Source organism: Pelophylax lessonae, assembly GCF_965119305.1.
Source record: "Pelophylax lessonae genome assembly, chromosome: 10".
Classification (NCBI taxonomy): domain Eukaryota; kingdom Metazoa; phylum Chordata; class Amphibia; order Anura; family Ranidae; genus Pelophylax; species Pelophylax lessonae.
This window is the reverse complement of record NC_138777.1, coordinates 48,143,026-48,162,087: the sequence shown is the minus strand read 5'-3', so window position 1 is coordinate 48,162,087 and position 19,062 is coordinate 48,143,026. Positions and strand designations below refer to the sequence as shown.

The 19,062-nt window shown below is 43.6% G+C and overlaps 1 protein-coding gene across 10 annotated transcripts in view; it reads left to right on the top strand.

Annotated features, from left to right (window-relative positions):
* Positions 1 to 18,090, top strand: part of CELF1 (CUGBP Elav-like family member 1) — a 74,894-nt gene extending 56,804 nt beyond the window's left edge. For all 10 annotated transcript variants that reach the window (XM_082270112.1, XM_082270111.1, XM_082270104.1 and 7 more), the window contains 4 exons: positions 658 to 846; positions 6,641 to 6,784; positions 12,037 to 12,203; positions 17,952 to 18,090. In XM_082270112.1, the coding sequence (XP_082126238.1) occupies positions 658 to 846; positions 6,641 to 6,784; positions 12,037 to 12,164 (461 nt within the window). In that variant the 3' untranslated portion in view covers positions 12,165 to 12,203; positions 17,952 to 18,090. The remainder of the gene's footprint in view (positions 1 to 657; positions 847 to 6,640; positions 6,785 to 12,036; positions 12,204 to 17,951) is intronic.
* Positions 18,091 to 19,062: the final 972 nt, after the last annotated feature.

Below are 19,062 nucleotides of genomic sequence, written 5' to 3'. Positions count from 1 at the left end.
TGAGGTACTCAGAAAACTGAAGTAGTGCACATGTTGTACTTTCATTTGTTTGTGTGGGTTAATAAAGCATGTCAGGATTACATATGAGAGCCCAGCATTCCATGCATGCTTGTTAGCAGCTTGTAAAGTGGACCCTAGATAGTTTAAATCTCAGCTGGTTCAGCAGGGCCCGGCCAAGATTCAACTCATTTGTGGTCAGACTTATTGTGCCCATGTCAACCCATCGATCGACTTGGGTACAACCAGCATGTCATATTTTTAGCATGTGATTATTGCCAGCGGCTATAACTGCTAGCAATAATCATTGTGTTTTCCCGACAGGGGCGGCGCCCTCCCTTCAGCTCCCTATCTAGCAGAGGACAATAGCTCTGCGAGAGGGACACTGATTGTGTTGATGGGAGAATCGAGCAAAGAAAATTACACCATATATAGCCAGCATTAATGTATTATTGCATAGAAAGCTGCATTTGAGTCAATGGAGTAATTGTCATTTGCCTTAAGTTCAGCTATAGCGCAGCACACTCCCATCAGGAGTACATGGGAATGAATTGATATTTTAAATCAGATCTATCTAAATACCATCTTTTTTTTTTTTTTTTTTTTCCATTTTATTTATTTTTAATTGATAATATATATATATCGATTTTTCTCCTCTAGGAATGGCAGCATTAAATGGTGGACTGGGCAGCAGTGGTCTCTCCAATGGCACTGGTAGCACTATGGAAGCTCTAAGTCAAGCATACTCTGGAATCCAGCAATATGCTGCAGCAGCACTGCCCTCACTCTACAATCAGAGCCTTTTGTCACAGCAAGGCTTGACTGCTGCTGCAGGAAGTCAGAAAGAAGGTGCGTTTATGGCAGTGCTCTGCTTGGTATTTTTGGGGTGTCTGATATGGACTTGAAATCCTTAGACTATATGGTATTATAGTGTGAAGTGGTTTGTCAGACATGGCAGTTTGTTTGGAGAGTTGCACAACCCCTTCAACCAGCATTGTTTTTTAATGAATGTTTTCCTACGCAAAATTAGCTTTTCTTCAAAAGGGAAAAAACTGGCTGGGTATATTTGGGCTCATCATTTTCCAGACACTGCTTTTGGCAGCAATATTTTGGCAAGGTACTGAGAGAGTCTGTTAAGCAGGCCCAAAATGTTTGTATCAAAGCCAGATGTATAATTTACAGCACCATCAAAAATATCAACTAACCATTAAAGCCCAATTGAAATCCAGTTAAGTACATTCCAGGTGCATGGACAGGAAGAAAATAGATATAGATTACCAGATTGATTTGGGGAAGTGGAAAGATGGGCAAGGAAGATGAGAGAAAAAGCGTGCAAAATCTGTATGCTTTCCATCAAAATCAGCCCAAACTAAATAGAAAGGCCGTCCTCTGCCAGCATGCTGGGGCCCTTGTTTTCTGTGGGTTAGCAGTTGTCTCTCTTTGCAGAAATCTGTCATGCTCCCTGGTAAGTCAGAGCCAGAGCGCTGCAGTAGATGGGAGAGAAAGGGCTTTGCGGACTGCAGAGCTTGTAGGTCAGCCCCTAGCTGCAGAGAGACCAATTCTTCCATACTTGAAAGCAAGGGACTGCATGTTCTGGTAGGGAGCAACTTTCTACTGAGGCTGTGGTTGCTTTAGGAAAAAACTAATGGTAAGACCTTGGTCACCTTTTTGTTTTATACCCTGGGATGAATTTAGCTAATTTTATAGTGATTGTAAAGTCTCTAATAAAAAAAAAAAAAAAAAAAGTTATACTTGCCTCATCCGTGCAGTTGGTTTTGCACAGAGCAGCCCGGATCCTCCTCTTTTCAGGTCCCTCGTTGCTGCTCCTGGCCCCTCCCTCCTGTCGAGTGCCCCCACAGCAAGCAGCTTGCTATGGGGGCACGCAAGCCGAGCTGCAGCTCAGTGTGTCCATTCAGACGCAGAGCTGCCGTTCGGCCCCTCCCCCTCTCTCCTGATTGGCTGGCTGGCTGACTTTGACAGCCATGGAAACCAAAGGGGCTGCGGCTGTGTCTCAGCCAATAAGGAGAAAGAGTTCTGGACAGCCGAGGGATTTGTGGACATCGCTGGAAAGAGATGAGCTCAGGTAAGTATTAGAGGGGGCTGGGGAGACTGCTACACGCAGGTTTTTTTTTTTTAGCCTAATGCATAGAATTCATTAGGATATAAAAACCTAACTTCACAACTCCTTTAAACAAAGTTTAATTGGGCTTTAAATTTAATTCCTTTAGCTTAAGCTTAACCACTTCTGGATCAGAAGGTTTTACCCCCTTAATGACCAGGCCAATTTTTGCGATACGACACTGCATTACTTTAACTGACAATTGCGCGGTCGTGCAATGCTGTACCAAAATACAATTGATGTCCTTTTTTTTCCCCCACAAATAGCTTTCGTTTGGTATTTGATCACCTCTGCAGTTTTTTTTTTTTTTTGTGCTATAAACAAGAGAGCAACAAAAAAAATGTTTTACTTTCTGCTATAAAAGACAGCCAATAAAAAGAAAAAAAGAAAATCGCATTTTTTTTTTTCATCATTTTAAGCCAATATGTATTCTGCTTCATATTTTTGGTAAAAAAAACCCAATAGGTGTATATTGATTGGTTTGTGCAAAAGTTATCGCGTCGACAAACTAGGGGATATATTTGTCTTTTTTTTTTTTTAAAGGGTGATCAGCGATTTTTAGAGGGACTGTGACATTGCGGCAGACAGATCGAACACCTAACTGACACAATTAGAAGGGACCAGTGACACTACAGTAATCAGTGCTAAAAATATGCACTGTTACTGTACTAATGGCACTAGCAGGGAAGGGGTTAACACCAGGGGCAATCATAGGGTTAAAGGAGTTGTAAAGTCTCAAGGTTTTTCACCTTAATGCATTCTCCCCCTCCATTATTTTTACCTGAACCCAAATGCTCCAGCGATGAGCCCAGCAGCTCCAGCTGCTGTCTCGGGTCCTCGTTGGATAGATTGATGACAGCAGGAGCTATTGGCTCCCGCTGCTGTCAATCAAATCCAGTGACTCGAGAGTGGGGGGGAGGGGGCGCAAGTCCTGCCATCTGTGTCAATGGACACAGCAGGGGGACTCGTGACCGCGCCCACACGGGTGCCCCCATGGAAAATGGCTCTCTAGGGGCACCCGATGAAGAGGAGGAGCCAGAAGCGACTCCAGGGCACCCCAAGAGGAGGATCGGGGCTACTCTGTGCAAAACCCTTACATAGAGCAGGTAAGTATAACATGTTTGGTTAAAAAAAAAACATTTGTAATCACTTTGTGTGTCCCTAGGGGGTGCTTACTAACTTTGTGGGGGGTGGGCTCACTAGATGAACATGGAGATCTGTGTTCCTGAATAGCAGGAACATAGGATACCTGTGTTCATCTGTGACTGAATGATGGTCTGCCTTGTTTACGTAGGCAGACCACCGTTCTTTGTCTATGGGGAGCGATTGCTGCTCGTCGGCGGACATCGCGTGTGCCTGACCTGCTCATTGGCTTCCCCTCTGGCCAAGAAGCGCATGCTCCCGTACAGGTACATCGTTCCGTGCAATAGAGCTGACCCGCCAAAGTATATGTGCAGCGCCTGGCTGGCAAATGGTTAATCCTTAAAGCCAAATTTCAGTTATGGCTATTTTTGCCAAGTGGCCGCCCTGCTGCTTACAATTGAGGTCACTAGTTCAGCATGGGTGCCATTCAGAGTACATTTTGTATGTTTTTTTCATTGAAAGCAAAGTGTTCTCTCATTGAACAGAGTAGAGGTAATGTCTTTGCCTTTCGTTTCTACCTCGTCCAATCACAAAACACTTTGCATTCATTGAGACAAATGCAAAGTGTTCTCTGAATGGTGCCTATGTTGAGCAACTGATTTCTTGTGTTCATTAAGCAGCAGAGTGGATGCTGTGCCTACTACAGTGATTTCCAGGGGATCAGGAAGGTATGACACATACTTAGTATTGGTCCAAGCTGGATTTCTGATTTAACCCGACACTGAAATCTTACATTTGAACAACAAACCTGACTGCTAAAATATTAGCAATAACGCATAGAATACTTTTATCCATGTCATCACAACCCATGAAGGCCTTTAACTTTATGGTAGATGTGTGCCTGTTTTTTTTTTTTTTCTTTCCTTTGCCTGCCTTTTTTTCTAGCTTTATAATTCCATATTTCAGAATCTTGTCATAATTTGTTTTCCTTGATTTACCAATACAGCTTGAACTCCTCTTTAACTGTTTACTTGTCAACCGTGATGAGAGATTGTGTTATTTGTATGCTAACCTAAGGAATGCACATTGCTCTGCCTTTTCATGTTCCTGCTGCACTGTATTTGTGTTTGGGAGGCCAGGGGCTGTAAAGCTCGACTGAAATTATGCTAGGGACTTCAGAGAGAGCTGGCTTGTCATGGTACCGTGGTGGAAATATCTATGGAGCTGGGTGGGTAGATAGATGAGAAAAGATTCCAGCACGATGTGTTCCACAGGCTGCATTGGGCCTATAGCTGGACTTCTCTTCCAAAAACAATTGGCAGCTGCATTCTGCTTCTGTTAGGAATTGCACCACAACCACAAAGTTACTGCCTTGATTCTGAAGACGCTTAATATTTGCATGGTGCAAAGCTGCAGTCAAACACTCGAAAACCGCAAGAGAAAGTTCCAGTGTAAACAAGCCCCAACATATTGCCAGTGATATAATCTCAGAATGACATGTTTCACTGTGTTTTGAGGAATGTTAGAGTTTAAAATGCTGTCCTATACACTTTAACCACTTGTTCACTAGTGACGTACCCATACGTTGCTAGGCTTTGGTTATACCGAGATGTTGCTTGCATCATCCTGGTACTGTTTTTGTAGAGCATACAGCCGGCTCTCTTGTAAAAGCAATCCAGCGGCTTCATGGACTACCCATGGGCAGTCCCACAGGGGGTATACTCCCCCCCCCCCCCCCCCCCTCTCTCTGCTGTAGCCACTCAGTTTTTTTTTCTGCCTAGTCAGGAGTAAGGGCCTATTTCCTTGCTGGGATCTTTGGTCTTGGCAAAAAAAACATTTTAGATAGAAGTTTTTTTTTTTTATTTTTTTTTTTTTCCCTCCTGTTTTTTTTTCCTGTGAGATCTACAATCAAATGCCGGACTTGACAACGGGCTGGATAATCTAGATCCAGTGGCCACTGCAGTCTGGCCAGTGAGCGCACGCAGACCTCAGCTCCATGCTAGGTTGGCCATGACATAACCCCACTGGACAGGGGCTGACCTGTGAGTTAAATGCCTCGCGAGGACGCATATGACCGGGGTCTCGGCCCGAGTCACAGCGTTCCTCCTGGCCGACGTCCCCCCTCATTTTGATGGAGAGGGGTTCTGTTTGGAGTGGTACTCGTCTGGCTACTGGTATGGGGAGTAGCTCTCCCCCCTCTCCCCCTGGGGGGTGTGCCCGCCGGCAATTGGACGATCAATGGTAGATTGAGGGGGTTATTCCTGGTGGGGGCTCCTGCCTGCATCTGTCCTTGAGGCCTGCCCTCTCTCCTGGGTCCCTGTATGCCTAGTGGTGCCGTAATTTTGCTGTAGCCTGTGTTTCTATACACGGTGGCCATGTTTGTGTAGTACGGTGGCCATTTTCTTGTAGTTTGCCATTGGAAATATCTACGGTCATAACAATGGAGCCCTGTGGGCGGCGATTTTTGGAACCCCTTCCTCATCCCCCTGGTGCTGACTCCTGGATCATTTAACTTCCTTATTGCTGCACGTGTAGTGCAGATTCTCCTGGTGGCTACATGTGCCTGTGTCTGATGGGGTCCTCTCCCCCTCTGCTGAGGATCGCTTGGTGCTTTGTGCCTGACATCAGGGTGGTGCTGCCAGCGCGGTGGGGGTTGTTCCTTAGCAGTGTTTTACACTTTTTGTGGAGTCCCCCTGGTGACTCATGGAGTCTTTTTGGAGCACATTTCCACACCCGATCCCCTCTATAAGGCTGTGGGGCCCTCCGGGTTCCAACCATCCATGCACTGACAGTGGTCCTGGACTCCCTTATGTCCCGGGGGGAGGTGGCTTGCGGGCGTCAGGCTTGCAAATTCCCCTACCCCATCTGTTTCATCAGATCCTGACTCTGATTCAGCCACTGACATTGGTCACCCTGCTGGGTCTGCAACCACGCGTGTGATAGGACCGCACGCGAAAAGGCGCAGTTGGATGCACTGATTGTATCTGTGCGTGAGACCCTGAAGATGGAGGGCGCAGCTGAAGCTGCGACTGAGGCGCTGGTGCCCTTTGGCACTCACAAGCCATCCAAAGCGGCAAAGGTGTTTCCTTTCCGTGCCTATTTTGACAGAATTTTCGCTAAAGAGTGGGGATGACCAAAGCGTCCCTGTGGGGTCCCTAAGCACTTTACTAGGTGTTGCCTCCTATGAGGAGTCCCTTCTTGAGAACTGGACTGTGCCACCGGTGGTGTACCCTCTGGTTTCCAGATTAAACAAGGCAACTATGATTCTGGTTAACGAGTTCCCGGCCTTTAAGAATCTGACTGACCAGAAGGTCTGGGCAGGAAGGGGGTGAAAGTGCACTGTAGGCAAGTGGTTAAGTGTGTTATTACCTAGCTCTTTTTTAATTTGGGGTTTTTAATAAACTGTGTCCTGTGTTTTTTTACTTTTTACTCTTCACTTAGGTCCAGAGGGTGCAAACCTCTTCATCTACCACCTGCCCCAAGAGTTTGGTGACCAAGACATCCTGCAGATGTTTATGCCATTTGGAAACGTTGTGTCCGCCAAAGTTTTCATTGATAAACAAACGAACCTCAGCAAATGTTTTGGTAAGTTTTCAGCAATAATGAAGTAATAGAGCCAGTCACCATTTATTGTGGCCCTTTTTAGGTTAAAAGCTCTGCAACCTTGTACTGCATCTATAGCCAAAATGTTTGCTTAAGTTGTAGATTGAGTAGGGGAAGGATTAAAACCTCTGTCAGGTTTTTCATGCTGCCATGCCCACTAGAAAGTGGGGGAGACCCTTAGGATTTGTCCCTTACCACCATTGTAACCAGGACTAAAAGTGATAAATTCACTACAGGAGGTGAGAGGAAAATCTTCCAGATAGCTTGCTGATAGGATGTCATTTTGTAGAGATTTCCTTTCACTCCCTGTTTGTCTCCAGGACTAAAGCTGAGGAAAAATTTCCTACAACAGGGCAAATGCTGACATGGGTTTTAACTATTCCCTGCTCTACCCAAAACGACATGAATGTTTTGTCTAGAAATTCTTTAACACCGTGGGGAGGATTTGCTGAAACTGGAGCACACAGAATCTGGTGCAGCTTTGCATAGTACCCAATTAGCTTCTAACTTCAGCTTGGACAGTTAAGCTTTGACAATAAATCATAGCAGCAGATTTGTTTACTATGCACAGTGGACCAGATTCTGTGTGCACCAGTTTTAGTAAATCAACATTTCTCTTTCGTTTATTGATGGACACAGCGGTAGCTGTAGGACACTAGGCAGAAAAAAAGACTGACTACGCCTATGGGCAGTTCCAGGAGGTATACTATCCCTCTCTGCTTTAGGTACTCCGTTTTTTTTTTTCCTGCCTAGTCAGGAGTAATGTGCGGATCCTTGCGGGGATCTTTCCTCCTGGCAATTTTTTCCCTTTTAGATAGATTTTTCTATTTCTTCCTCTGAGATGTACAGTGAACTGGCGGTCACCCCAGTCTGGCCAGTAAGCGCGTGCAGACCTTAGCTCTGCTCTAAGTTGGCAGCGACATAGCCCCACCGGACGGGGGCTGGCCTGTGAGGTAAATGCCTCCCGAGGTCGTATATGACCAGGTCTCTGCTTGCGTTGCTGCATTCCTCCTGGCCGACATGCCCTTGTAGAGGAGGTTCTATCTGGAGCTGTGCCCGCCTGGTTCCTGGTATGGTGAGTAGCTGTCCCCCCCTCTCCCTCTTAGGGATTTCGGGGTGGACGTTGGCCCCTCCTTGGGACAGTCGAACCCCAGGGTTCCTCTCCTTCCCGTTTGGCACCCCCCCCCCCCCACACACACACACTCTTCTGTGTCTGGCTGTCCCTGTGGGTCATCTAGCCCCCCCCCCCATAGGGGTAGCGTGGTAGTCTGGCATACCTCCTGGCTCAAGGTGCTCTGTTGCTGACTGGGTGGCGCTATCAGCACGGTGGGGGTCTCCCTTAGCAGTGTTTTGCACTATTTGCTCATGGAGTCCTGGGAGCACGTTTACCCACCTGACCCCCTCTGAGGCTGCAGCCCCTCCAAGTCCCAACCATCCATTGATGCACTGGTGGCGGTCCTGGAATCCTTTGTGTCCTGGGTGGAGGTGGTTTTTCGGCTGTGGGCTAGCAAAAAGTATTCCTTGTCTCCTCAGAACCTGAATCTGATTCAGCCGCCACGGATGTGGCTCACCCTGCGGGGTCTGCAACCACGCATCCTGGATTTGCAGATAGTGATGATGATTCCTTCACTCCTGTAGCTGCACACAAAACGGCACTGGTGGACACACTGATTGCATGAGACTTTAAAATGAAGGACGCAGCTGAATCTGCGATGGAGGCACTGGTTCCCTTTGGCACTCACAAGTCGTCGAGATCGGTAAATGGGTTTCCCTTCCCGTCCTTTTTTGACAGAATTGTTGCAAAAGAGTGGGGGTGGCCAAAACGTCCCATTGTGGTCCCTAAGCGATTTGCAATGCGGGGTACCCCTTTGAAGAGTCCCTTATTAAAAAATGGGCGGTCTGGAATGCCCCGGTTTCCAGGTCAAATAAGGCAACCATGATTCCGGTTGAAGAGTCTTTGACCTTTAAGAATCCGGCTGATAGGAAGGCAGAGTCTGTGGCCCGCAGTATGTGCACTGTTGCTGGTTCGGCACTTAGGCCGGTATTCACCATTGTCCTGGTGTTGCAAACTCTGACCAAGTGAGCTAAACATTTACGCCATGACCTGGAGGTGGAGTAGCTGCCCCTGCCTTTGCTGAACTAGTGGACCAGTTGGTCCAGGGGCTGCAGTTTTTCTGTAATGCTTCTTTGGATGTGGCTCCCCTGCTTGCTAGACTGTGTCTTTTTCGGCAGTGGTCCTTAGGTGTGTCTTTTGGCTCAAATGCTGGTCTGCGGACCAGACTTCTTTTAAAAAGGAAAAAAAAAAACCTTAACTGATCTCCTTTTTCAAGCAGATCTCCTGTTTGGAGCTACCTTGGATGACATCAAGGGTCTCACAGGGGGAAAGATTACCTTCCTTCTGCAGGCTAATAAGGTCAAGGATCCTTGTCGTAGACGTGGCCCGTTTTCAGCTCACAAGAAGTTTTTTTCGTCAGGGACGGCTGACAAGGGATCAAAGCTTTTCAAGACCTCCTTGGGAGGATCCAAGCGACCTTGGTCTGGCAAGCCTAGAGCGGGTTTCTCCACACCTGCGGATAAGGCTCCTTCAGTATGAAGGTGCGCCCTCACCCTTGTCTCGGGTAGGGGGTCGTCTTCCCCCTGGTTCCTGGACCCATGGAAGTAATATGGTCTGGCTACAAGATTGAGTTTCGTTCTTATCCTCTGGAAAGGTTCTTTCCTTCCAACGTGCACCTGTCCCGCATACAGGCTCTCCTTGAGGCGTTACAAAGCCTGGTACTTCAAGGGGTAATTGTCCCGGTTCTGGCCTCGGAAAGTTTTTAGGGGTTTTATTCAAACCTGTTTACGGTCCCCAGGAAGGTGGGCAAGGTGCATCGAATCCTGGACCTCAAGGCACTGGACTGCTTTCTGCAGGTACAGAAGTTAAGAATGGAGTCCATTCGCATGGTGGTGGCATCCCTACATCGGGGGGGATTTTCTGCCTCTATCGACATCAAGGGCGCTTACCTACACATTCCAATATGCGTCTGTCACTAGCGCTTACCCTGCTTTGCCACGGGAAAGGAGCATTATCAGTTTGTGGCATTACCCTTTGGCCCGGTGCTAGCATTGTTATGGCAACGGGGGATCGCAGTACTGGGCGATCTGGAGAAGGGAAGCTCTGCTTGTTCACATTCTCCACTTCCACTGCCACATTTAGCAATGTGGGGGAAAGTGTGTACCTAGTTTTGACAGGTTACACGCAGCCTTCTGGGATACACGCGGGACCATTCAGAAAGCGAAGTGCGACATGCGCTGTACGAAACCAGCTGTGAAGCCTAGAAGGCTTCACTGCCAGTTTCTCTTAGTCAAGTTGCCAGTGCCTGCACCCAAAGCCGATTGAAAAATCTGCTCTGGGTGCCGACATCGCTGGATCCCTGGACAGTAAAGTATCCTTGCCCAGACTAGAGACTGAACTCCTCTTTAAACTATATGTATAATACTCCTGCACTACCCCCCAGTCCTTTTCAATCTATGTATTAACTGCTGCCGCCAGCACTGTCATGTGTTCCCCCACCACCAGTTGATGTATTTAACAAGAGTGCAGCGCTGCTGACTTCATGTGCAAAGTTTACTTTTTCATACAAATACATTAAATGTAAATAAACACTTTTTCCTTAATACACCACGTGATATAGTGAAATTAAATAAACTTATATTGACGTAATCCAAATTCTATATCTTTTAAACCTGTGCATAATCTGTGATATAATCAAATACTCAACACGAATGAATCACTTCTCCCAACTTCTACACTATGTTCTCACCTCCAACTCTGACCTGTATATAAAATAGGTCAATATCTGCTTTCCCTTTTAAGGGATGATATACCATGGGCTCCTTCCAAATGTGACATTAGGCTCCAATCAGCTCAGGATTTTGTGGATTTCCAGTTTATATTCCTTTTCGGGAGTAATGTCTCTCTAAAAACATCATTGTGCTTTCCATAAAACATATCTCTTTATTAAGGCAAAAGATAAACTCACATTGTCATGTGCACTCAATCCATCAAAATAAAAACATCAAAATACAAAACCTTAGTATTGTCCCCTTAAGATCACATACAATCTACAGCACCGCTCTTCCTAGTCTCTACCTTTCTTCGTGGAACCAGTGTGATGATATCACCAGCTTATGAAAGAATTCCATTAAACTAGTCAGAGACCCCTTGGCAGCCAGCAACTAGGTGTGATTTATGTGGCTCCAGGTTCAATTTGAATGGGACCACCATTATACATTCTGCTTCATGTACTCAAGCAGCCAGAATCACATTGGGGTACAAAGGACATTGTACATGGAGCAGATTGTAAAATGGTGGTTGGTGGTCAAATTCAATCATCAAATCGGGGCTGGAGCCACATAGTTTCTAAGCGGTTTCTGATGCATTTAATAAAGTTCTTCTGTAAGCTAATGACGTCATCACGTTGGTCCAGGAAGTGAGGCAGAGACCAGAAAGCGCTGTGCTGCATATTGTGATCTTAAGGTCATTGTCATTGGAGGAGAGCACAGCGAGTTCCCAGCACAGCTACAGAACTGACCAGGGTGTGTTCTCCTCCTTAGTGTAGTCCGTTTTTAATAGGAAAGCAGTGGGACTGGCAGGAACACCAGGAATTTAATTCAAAGGAAGCAATACAAAGGGAACAGGATACGTTTTCATGCAAAAACATGGTACAGCAAGCACATATCAGGAATATGAATGTTGGATTTACAAACTCTTTAAGGCTTATTCCGTTTAACTAGAGCGTATCTTCAAAAAATATTTTTTTTCTTTATTAGCTATACATACACATTTATTCTCTTCGTTTATGCGCGTACACAAATACTGGACCACAAGTGAAGCTTTTGCCCTTGGCAACCAATCAGGCTTCCATCTTTCAAAGGAAATGAGGATATTCGCTGGCTGTAGCTGATTACCCTTGTTATGTTTTAGTACATAAACTGTACAATTTATTTAGACAAAACAAAATCTACAGCAATACATGGGCTATTCTATGTGACTGATCTAAGCAACTTTTTTTTTCCATTCAGATTGTATTTATTAGAAAAAAAATGTTTTCGATCTAAGCGTTTTGATTGACCCTTTCCTTCAGTTATGTGCTACTGCGCTTTGCATATATTTTATCTTGATAATTAAGCCTAAAAGTTGCCATTTAGGCATATTTGCCTTTTATAATACCCGACGTGCTTTTGTGTGGCAGGTTTCGTGAGTTATGACAATCCAGTTTCCGCTCAGGCTGCTATCCAGTCCATGAACGGCTTTCAGATTGGAATGAAACGTCTGAAGGTCCAGCTTAAACGCTCCAAGAATGACAGCAAACCATACTGAACTGTACTGCCCTGGGAAGTGAGCGAGAAGGATGTTCTGGTAAGTGTGGGATGGAAAGGCCAAGCCAGGATTTATGGCTGGAGGAGAGCACTTTAGTGAGAACATACAGACTCTGCTGTCTCTTTCAGCAGCCCCGAAGCATCTCCATGTACTAAAAGCCAGAAGCCTCTTTCCCTCCTAAAAGACTCTGGGTACAACGTTTTGTTGTGATTTTTTTTTTTATTTTTTTGCTTCATATGGAAGAACGGCTCGTACTACTTGTTTCAAGTGTTTTGTTTTGGAGTTTAGGTGCCATATCAGTGATTTTTTTTTTTTTTTTTATAATATTGTTTGGACTTTTGCTGTGTTTGTACAGATGTATGACAAGTACCAGCACCAGAAGCCTTGAAAAAGGAGAGAAGAGCTCCTGCTTTTTCTGGCATTATTATAGCCTGTCTGCTTAATGCTCCACTTGCCATTGTGCTGCATTTCAACTGCATGCACACTCTGACCCCGAGGGTCTCTCGCCTATGTACCTCCCCCCTCCCCAGGTCTGTCTTGTGGTACCAAAATAGCTCCTTTTGCTGGAGTTTTTCTATATCATCCTGCTTACATTTTTTTTGTTTTAGCTGCTGGCTTTTCATAAAAAATTACGTAAAGCACAATTAAGGTTGCCCTTTTAGCTGTTTAAAATAGACATTCAGACAGGTAGTTTTATTGAAGAGCAATGATCAGTAGGCTTCGGTGACTGAATCGGTTTAGAAGCATTTTTACGTTGTAAAATAGTCCGAAATGTATCCCCATTGAAAACACCTATAATTTAAACACTTTTAAACGTGAGTTACTGCTTTTAGACATGTTTGCATGCTGTTACAAGCATTTGGCGTTTCAAATGCCAATAAACTTTTGTCTGAACGCATTTTTTTTTTTTTTTTACTTAAAAAAAAAAAAAAAAAAAATGCCACTAAACTTAAACTGCCTCTAAAGGACTTGAAAAACATGCCACTAAACTTAAACTGCCTCTAAAGGACTTGGTGTGCATGGACAGATAAGATAACACAGAGGAGAGTTTTGGGGCTGCTGAAAAAACCGCCAAACTGCGCCTAAACGTCCGTTTATCAGCAGCAGTGTACATAAGGCCTTAAGGTGGTTAAAGGCTTACTAAACCTGTGTCATTTTGGTTTAAATTAAATATAAAAGCTATGGGTCCTATTCAGAAAAATGTATGTAGAGATTCTAATAATGGATCAGGAAAAGTCATCTCGATAAAGGAGCTTTGATTTATGTTCTACATCTCTTTTAAATTACTATTAGCTCTAGCCCAGCACTTGGCTGCATAATAAATAGAAATAGCAATATTGTATTTGTTTTTGGAGTTCTTACCACTTTCCAGCTGTGTTTTTTTATTTTTTGACTAAACTACATGGTGGATAGTGGAAAGCCTTTAGCTACAAATGCCATCTGATGTGGTATGGAAGTGGCCATACAGCAGTGTCTCAAGAATCCATAGTGCTGGGATAGGCAGAGAAAAGTGATACATTCATGATGTGTACCTGTTTGCACTTTAGACTTTCACAGTACACGTAATCATATCTGTTTTCTGTACATGCTCAATTTTAAATAGCAATTCTGGCAACCATAAGCACAATATTTATACTTTTTTAAAAACTTCTAGAACAATCAATCTGGTCTCTCGCCAGACTTAAAAATGTTTACTGGTAACTTTACCACTCTACATGGCAAGTGGGCATGGCATTGACATATAAAAAGGGTTCTCTCAAGAGTTCACGGACTGGTGTTGTGTTTAGAATAGAGTATTTCATGTGCCTGTGTGTGTATGTACTTTTCTGTGCATACCTACATACATGTATCGTGACATACATGCTGAAGAACTGCTAAAACTTGAATATTGTATACTCAGAGAAAAAAGTGTTTTCAAAGTTTTTGATTTGGTATAATGTGAAACGTATTGAGGCTTCCAGGCTCCTGATATAATCTTTTATACAAGTGTATAAAAAAAATAATCAAACTGAAAAAAAAAAAGATGATTGAAGGAAAACAAGCCTGTTAGAATGACATTTCTATATTTTTATAGAGGTTTTATACAGCTCGGATGAGTGAGCAATATTTATTGCCTAAATTATTTCACTGGGAAGAGATTTTGTAGATTTTGGAAAGACGGTGATTTTATTTTATGTTTTATACTAAGTAACTCTGCATCATGTTTATAAGGCATCTTAGTGTGTGGGGATGGACAAAAAAAAAAAATCCTGCCCAGCACAAGAGTCTGGGTTATAAATGTGAAACCAAGTCTCCTCCCGACTTGTCAGTATTGACATTCTTCACATCTCAGCTTACAATTTGCCTGCAGGCTACTGAACTCTGCTTTTTCAGAACTTCTGCCTATATAACAGATTTATTTATTTAAGGGTTAGAAGGAGCGGTGGGTACCGTAATGGGGTCCACGTCCATCCCTTGCTTGAGAGTCCAGTTCAATGTTTGCTAATGACACTGCCTGCATCTGAGGCATGAATGGATTTGTTGTTACGTAGATGTGAAACAGGCAGTACCATCCTTACGCTTGGTACTGTAAGGGCCTATTCAGGCTATAACACTGGGTTTGTCTGCAGCATCATCGCCTTTAATCATTGCCGCTGGTGGTGTTTTGAAGCGGTCACACCTGGAGGTTCCTCTTTCCAACCCTAAGCCGAAGGACTTGTTCCCATTAAATACTGTTTAATGCCGGTTTTCAAGAGGAAGCATGCCTATGTTTTTTGGAGTAATTTGTGGAAGATCTGCTCATAGTTCAAATGAGCATTTCATTTTGAAAAGGCATTTTATTCTTTGTGATGTAGTTAATGATGGTATGTACAGCATGTTCTGCACTAGCAAGGCCTCATTCAGATGGATACTGACACCTATACCCTGTAAATGAATGCCTTGTTCAAATGGCTTCAGCCACCAGGTGTGCAGGCAGCCCATTTATGTCTATGGGGATGCAGTGGCTGCATGGGCACAGCAGACTGTCCTCATTTGGGGCCATTTACCCACACCTGCATGGTTGTCTGATGCGTCCCAATAGATCTGAATAGGTTGCCTGCACGCAGCACCTGGCTTCTGAGGCCACATAAACAAGTTACTCATTCACTGGCTATAAGTATCAGCACCCGTCTGAACGAGGTAAATGTTCATCAATAAAGCCCCATGTTTTACAAATGTGCTGCTTTGAGGTATTTAACAGAATTTGCTTTTTGGATTTGTCCCAATTTAAATGTGCCAATATGTAGATATGTAGACCTTTTAAGAGAGGCAGATCTGGCAGTATTAAAGTGATTGTAAAGTCTTGTTTTTTAAAAAACAGCAGCCCAGATCCTCCCTTCTCAGGTCCCTCGCTCCTGTCCTCTCCCTCCTATCGAGTGCCCCCACGGCAAGCAGCTTGCTATGGGGGTACCTGAGCCGAGCTGCAGCTCCGTGTGTCCATTCAGACACGGAGTTGCCATTTGGACACTTAACCCCCCCCCCCCCGATTGGCTTACTGACTTTGACAGCTGCGGGAGCGAATGGCAGGAGAGCCCCAGGTTGGCTGAGGGACTCATGGACATCGCTGGACAGAGAGGGGGCTCATGTAAGTATTAGGGGTGCTGAAGGGGCTGCTACACACAAACAAACCTTCCTGACTTTACAACTCCTTTAAACCCTTATAGCTGAATATCATCCATGTTGGTGACCCAGTCATTGTAAGCAGTCACATTGAAGTTTCTGGGTGGTTTACTCAATGTTCACATTCCTTTAGCTTGATGTTTAGATGTCCTAATTGTCCTAGGAATTTTGGAAAATGGCTGTAACTTTTATAGCCATAACAATAATTTTTAGAGTTAGAAAATCAAGAACAAAGTAGGGTGGCATTAAGTTTTTCAATAAGTGTTGTCAATGTTTTAAGTTTGCACTAGTATTGGTTTTCACTAGTGATCGACCGATATCGTTTTTGTTAGTGTCGATACCGATATTTTGGTCATCGGATATCGGTATTTTCGGGCATTTAAGGAAAAAATTATATTATTTTTCACAGGTACTATTGTGGAGGGATCTGGGGGTCTTAAAAGCATTCAAAACGTCAAGTTTGGCTGTTTTGAATGCTCAAATTTTTTTGAATTTGCCGCGAGTACCCGGAAGTGATGTCATGACATCACTTCTGTTTTTCTTACATGGAGACCTGATCAGAGCCGAATGTGGCTTTGATTGGGTCTTCTCCTCAGCGGCCGTGCAGGTAGGATGCTCTGGTCTCCCAGTGGGACGGGAGACCCCGCCGAGCCGCGGGAGGGGGGAGACGCCCCCCCCCCCCCCGCTCCTTGTAATGACAGCTGAGTGGCTTCTCAGCCGCATCGGTTGTCATTACAAGACAGCCGACCATCGGCTATGGACACCGGTACCGGGGTGATGCCTCTAGCTGCAGGCATTGCTCCATTACAAGCACTTTCCTGGGGGAAAGTGCATATCGGCCCCCGATAATCGGTCAATCCCTAGTTCTCACCAACTTTATCAATTTGCTAGAACCAAGAGCAGTGTAGCGTCTCAACTTCCCATTTTCAGTACTGACTCAATTGGCATTGAAGTTCACTGGGAAAATTTAAATTCTTTTACACCTATGAAATTACAATAATGCAAATAAACAGGTCTTAAATCTTCTTGCACCAAACTCGTGATACTTCTTAAATTAAGAGGCTCAGTAGGATTTTTTTTTTTTTTTTTTTGCTCTAGTCAGCGCTAAGTTTGAATGTGGAAAGCTAGATTAACGATGGAAGCCTGTTATGTAGAAGAAGTCTGAAGAGCAGAGTCAAATGGTCTTTTAAGACCTTTGCAAATTTCTCTTGCTTCCTGGTAAGTTGTTTTTTAAAGAGTGCAGTCTATTGTCTGGCAAGCTTCCACTAAAGAGCCTTTGCCCACTTTGTGTGATTGAGTGACCTAGTTACCTCTCACTTGTCTGTAGCCTTTTTCTCGAGTTAGCCAATCATAAACTGGTAAGGAAAAGCACAATTCTGTCTTTTGTGCCCCGGAAATGCTTGTTAAGGAATATCCTGCACCTTTTTGCAGCTTGATTAGAAGCAAAAGAAACCTGCAGCTGGAGCAACAAAATAATATCTGACCGTTTCAGAAGTTGCAACATACCATTTGCTTTTTGCTATACATTAGCAAATACTCTTTGAAAATGGTAATTTTTATCCTTGACTTAGTCATTGATGAACTTTGTGGGACTTCCTGCAAAGGAGGTGTTCTATAAAATGGGGTTACAATTAAGTCATCTCAGTTAGCTTTCAGAAACTATTTGTGCCATTCATGGATCCTAGATGTCACCATTGTTTCGGAGGTGCTAGTAAATGTAATCACATAAAAAAAAAAAAAAACCCAGTGTTTACATGGAGTGGTTTGGGTTTTCGTTGGTCTTCACACTGCCGCTCCTGTCCCGTTTGTGTCCGTGTAGGTTGCTGGGCTAACTTTTTCTGTTGGGATCCCTTTTGCATGGTGATTCTAGTCTCTAATTTATGTCTGTTGGGTGTTGTGTCCCTCCCAGATCCTATCACAGTCGTGTGTACATGCGTGTCACATCATGTTTCCCTTCAAGATGCCGAGATCCACCATGCTAGTAACCTTGGTTCTCGGTGTCTCTGCATGTCTGTATTGAGCTAGGCCATTGTGTCTAGCTGTGTCTCTTTTTGTTTTTTTGTTTTGTTTTTTTCTCTGTGATTTGATGTATTGCGTTGTGTAACTCAGTGCTTCTCCCTGTTTCTCTGGTTTGTTTTTGTTTTCTAGATCCCTTCCTGCCATTTGTCCATCATTGTGCCTCTAAAGCATGTCGGTGTGGCGTTCAAGTACATCGTCCAAATCCTTGTTTCTTCAGCTTCTTTGATGCTTGAACTCTCACCTCTGAACTTGTGTTGACCTTTTTTTTTTTTTTTTTCTTTTTTTTTTTTTTTTTTTTTCTTTTTTTGATGCTAATGTGTAAATTTTACCATGTTGTGGTTTTTTTTTTTCTCTTTGTATGTTTTTTCTTGCGTGTTGCCAAATTGGCTTTGCTTCAAAGACTGCGAAGAGGGACACAATATTTAAAAAACAAAAAAAAAAAACAAAATCTTGCATTTGATTATTAAAAAAAATATATATAAATCTATTTTTCTAGAAATTCATAAAATAACCACTTAATTTTGGGATGATACTTTGTACCTAATAATCTTTTGAGCAGGCCTAACTGGCACACTGTTTAATATTTGTCTTTTATTTTTTTGTTTGTTTGTACCAACCAAAATTCAATCTGTATGTCCTCTCTACTTGAGCTTGGGGGGCTTCTTTGTGTTCTTTTTTTTTTTTTTTTTTTTAATAACCAAACCTTGTACCTAATTGGAATCTCTCCAAAAGAGTCACATTTTGCTGTTTACAGATACAAAAAAGCTTTTTTTTTTTTTTTTTTTTAAATGATATGGAGTGTGGTAACTTTGTATTCTGTGCCCCCTTCACAGCACCTGCAAGCATACCAGAACTTATGCTTCTATCTGCCTACTAAATTTTATTTCCTTTTTGGGATGCTCTACTTACTCTATATAGCAAAATGTGACCGCTTTTGTTTTCTCTTTAAACTGTGCCAAAAAAAGAACTACTTTGCCTTGTCCTGTACATTTCTGTTAATCATCTATGCTCAGTTTAATACACGCAGTATGTCCCTCTTAGGGACAGTTACTGAGCCAATAGATTTTGTGTTTTAGAGGTTAAAAAGTACAAAGCGGGGCTGTAAACATCATTTTAAACAAAAACTGTTTAGCGTTGTCCTTTTTAATTAATTTTTTTGTGTGTGTGTTGACTAGATGTGCAGTTATAAGTTATCTGGGCTTGTGTGTTCAGGCTGCACTGGAGATTCCTGCCCCGACAT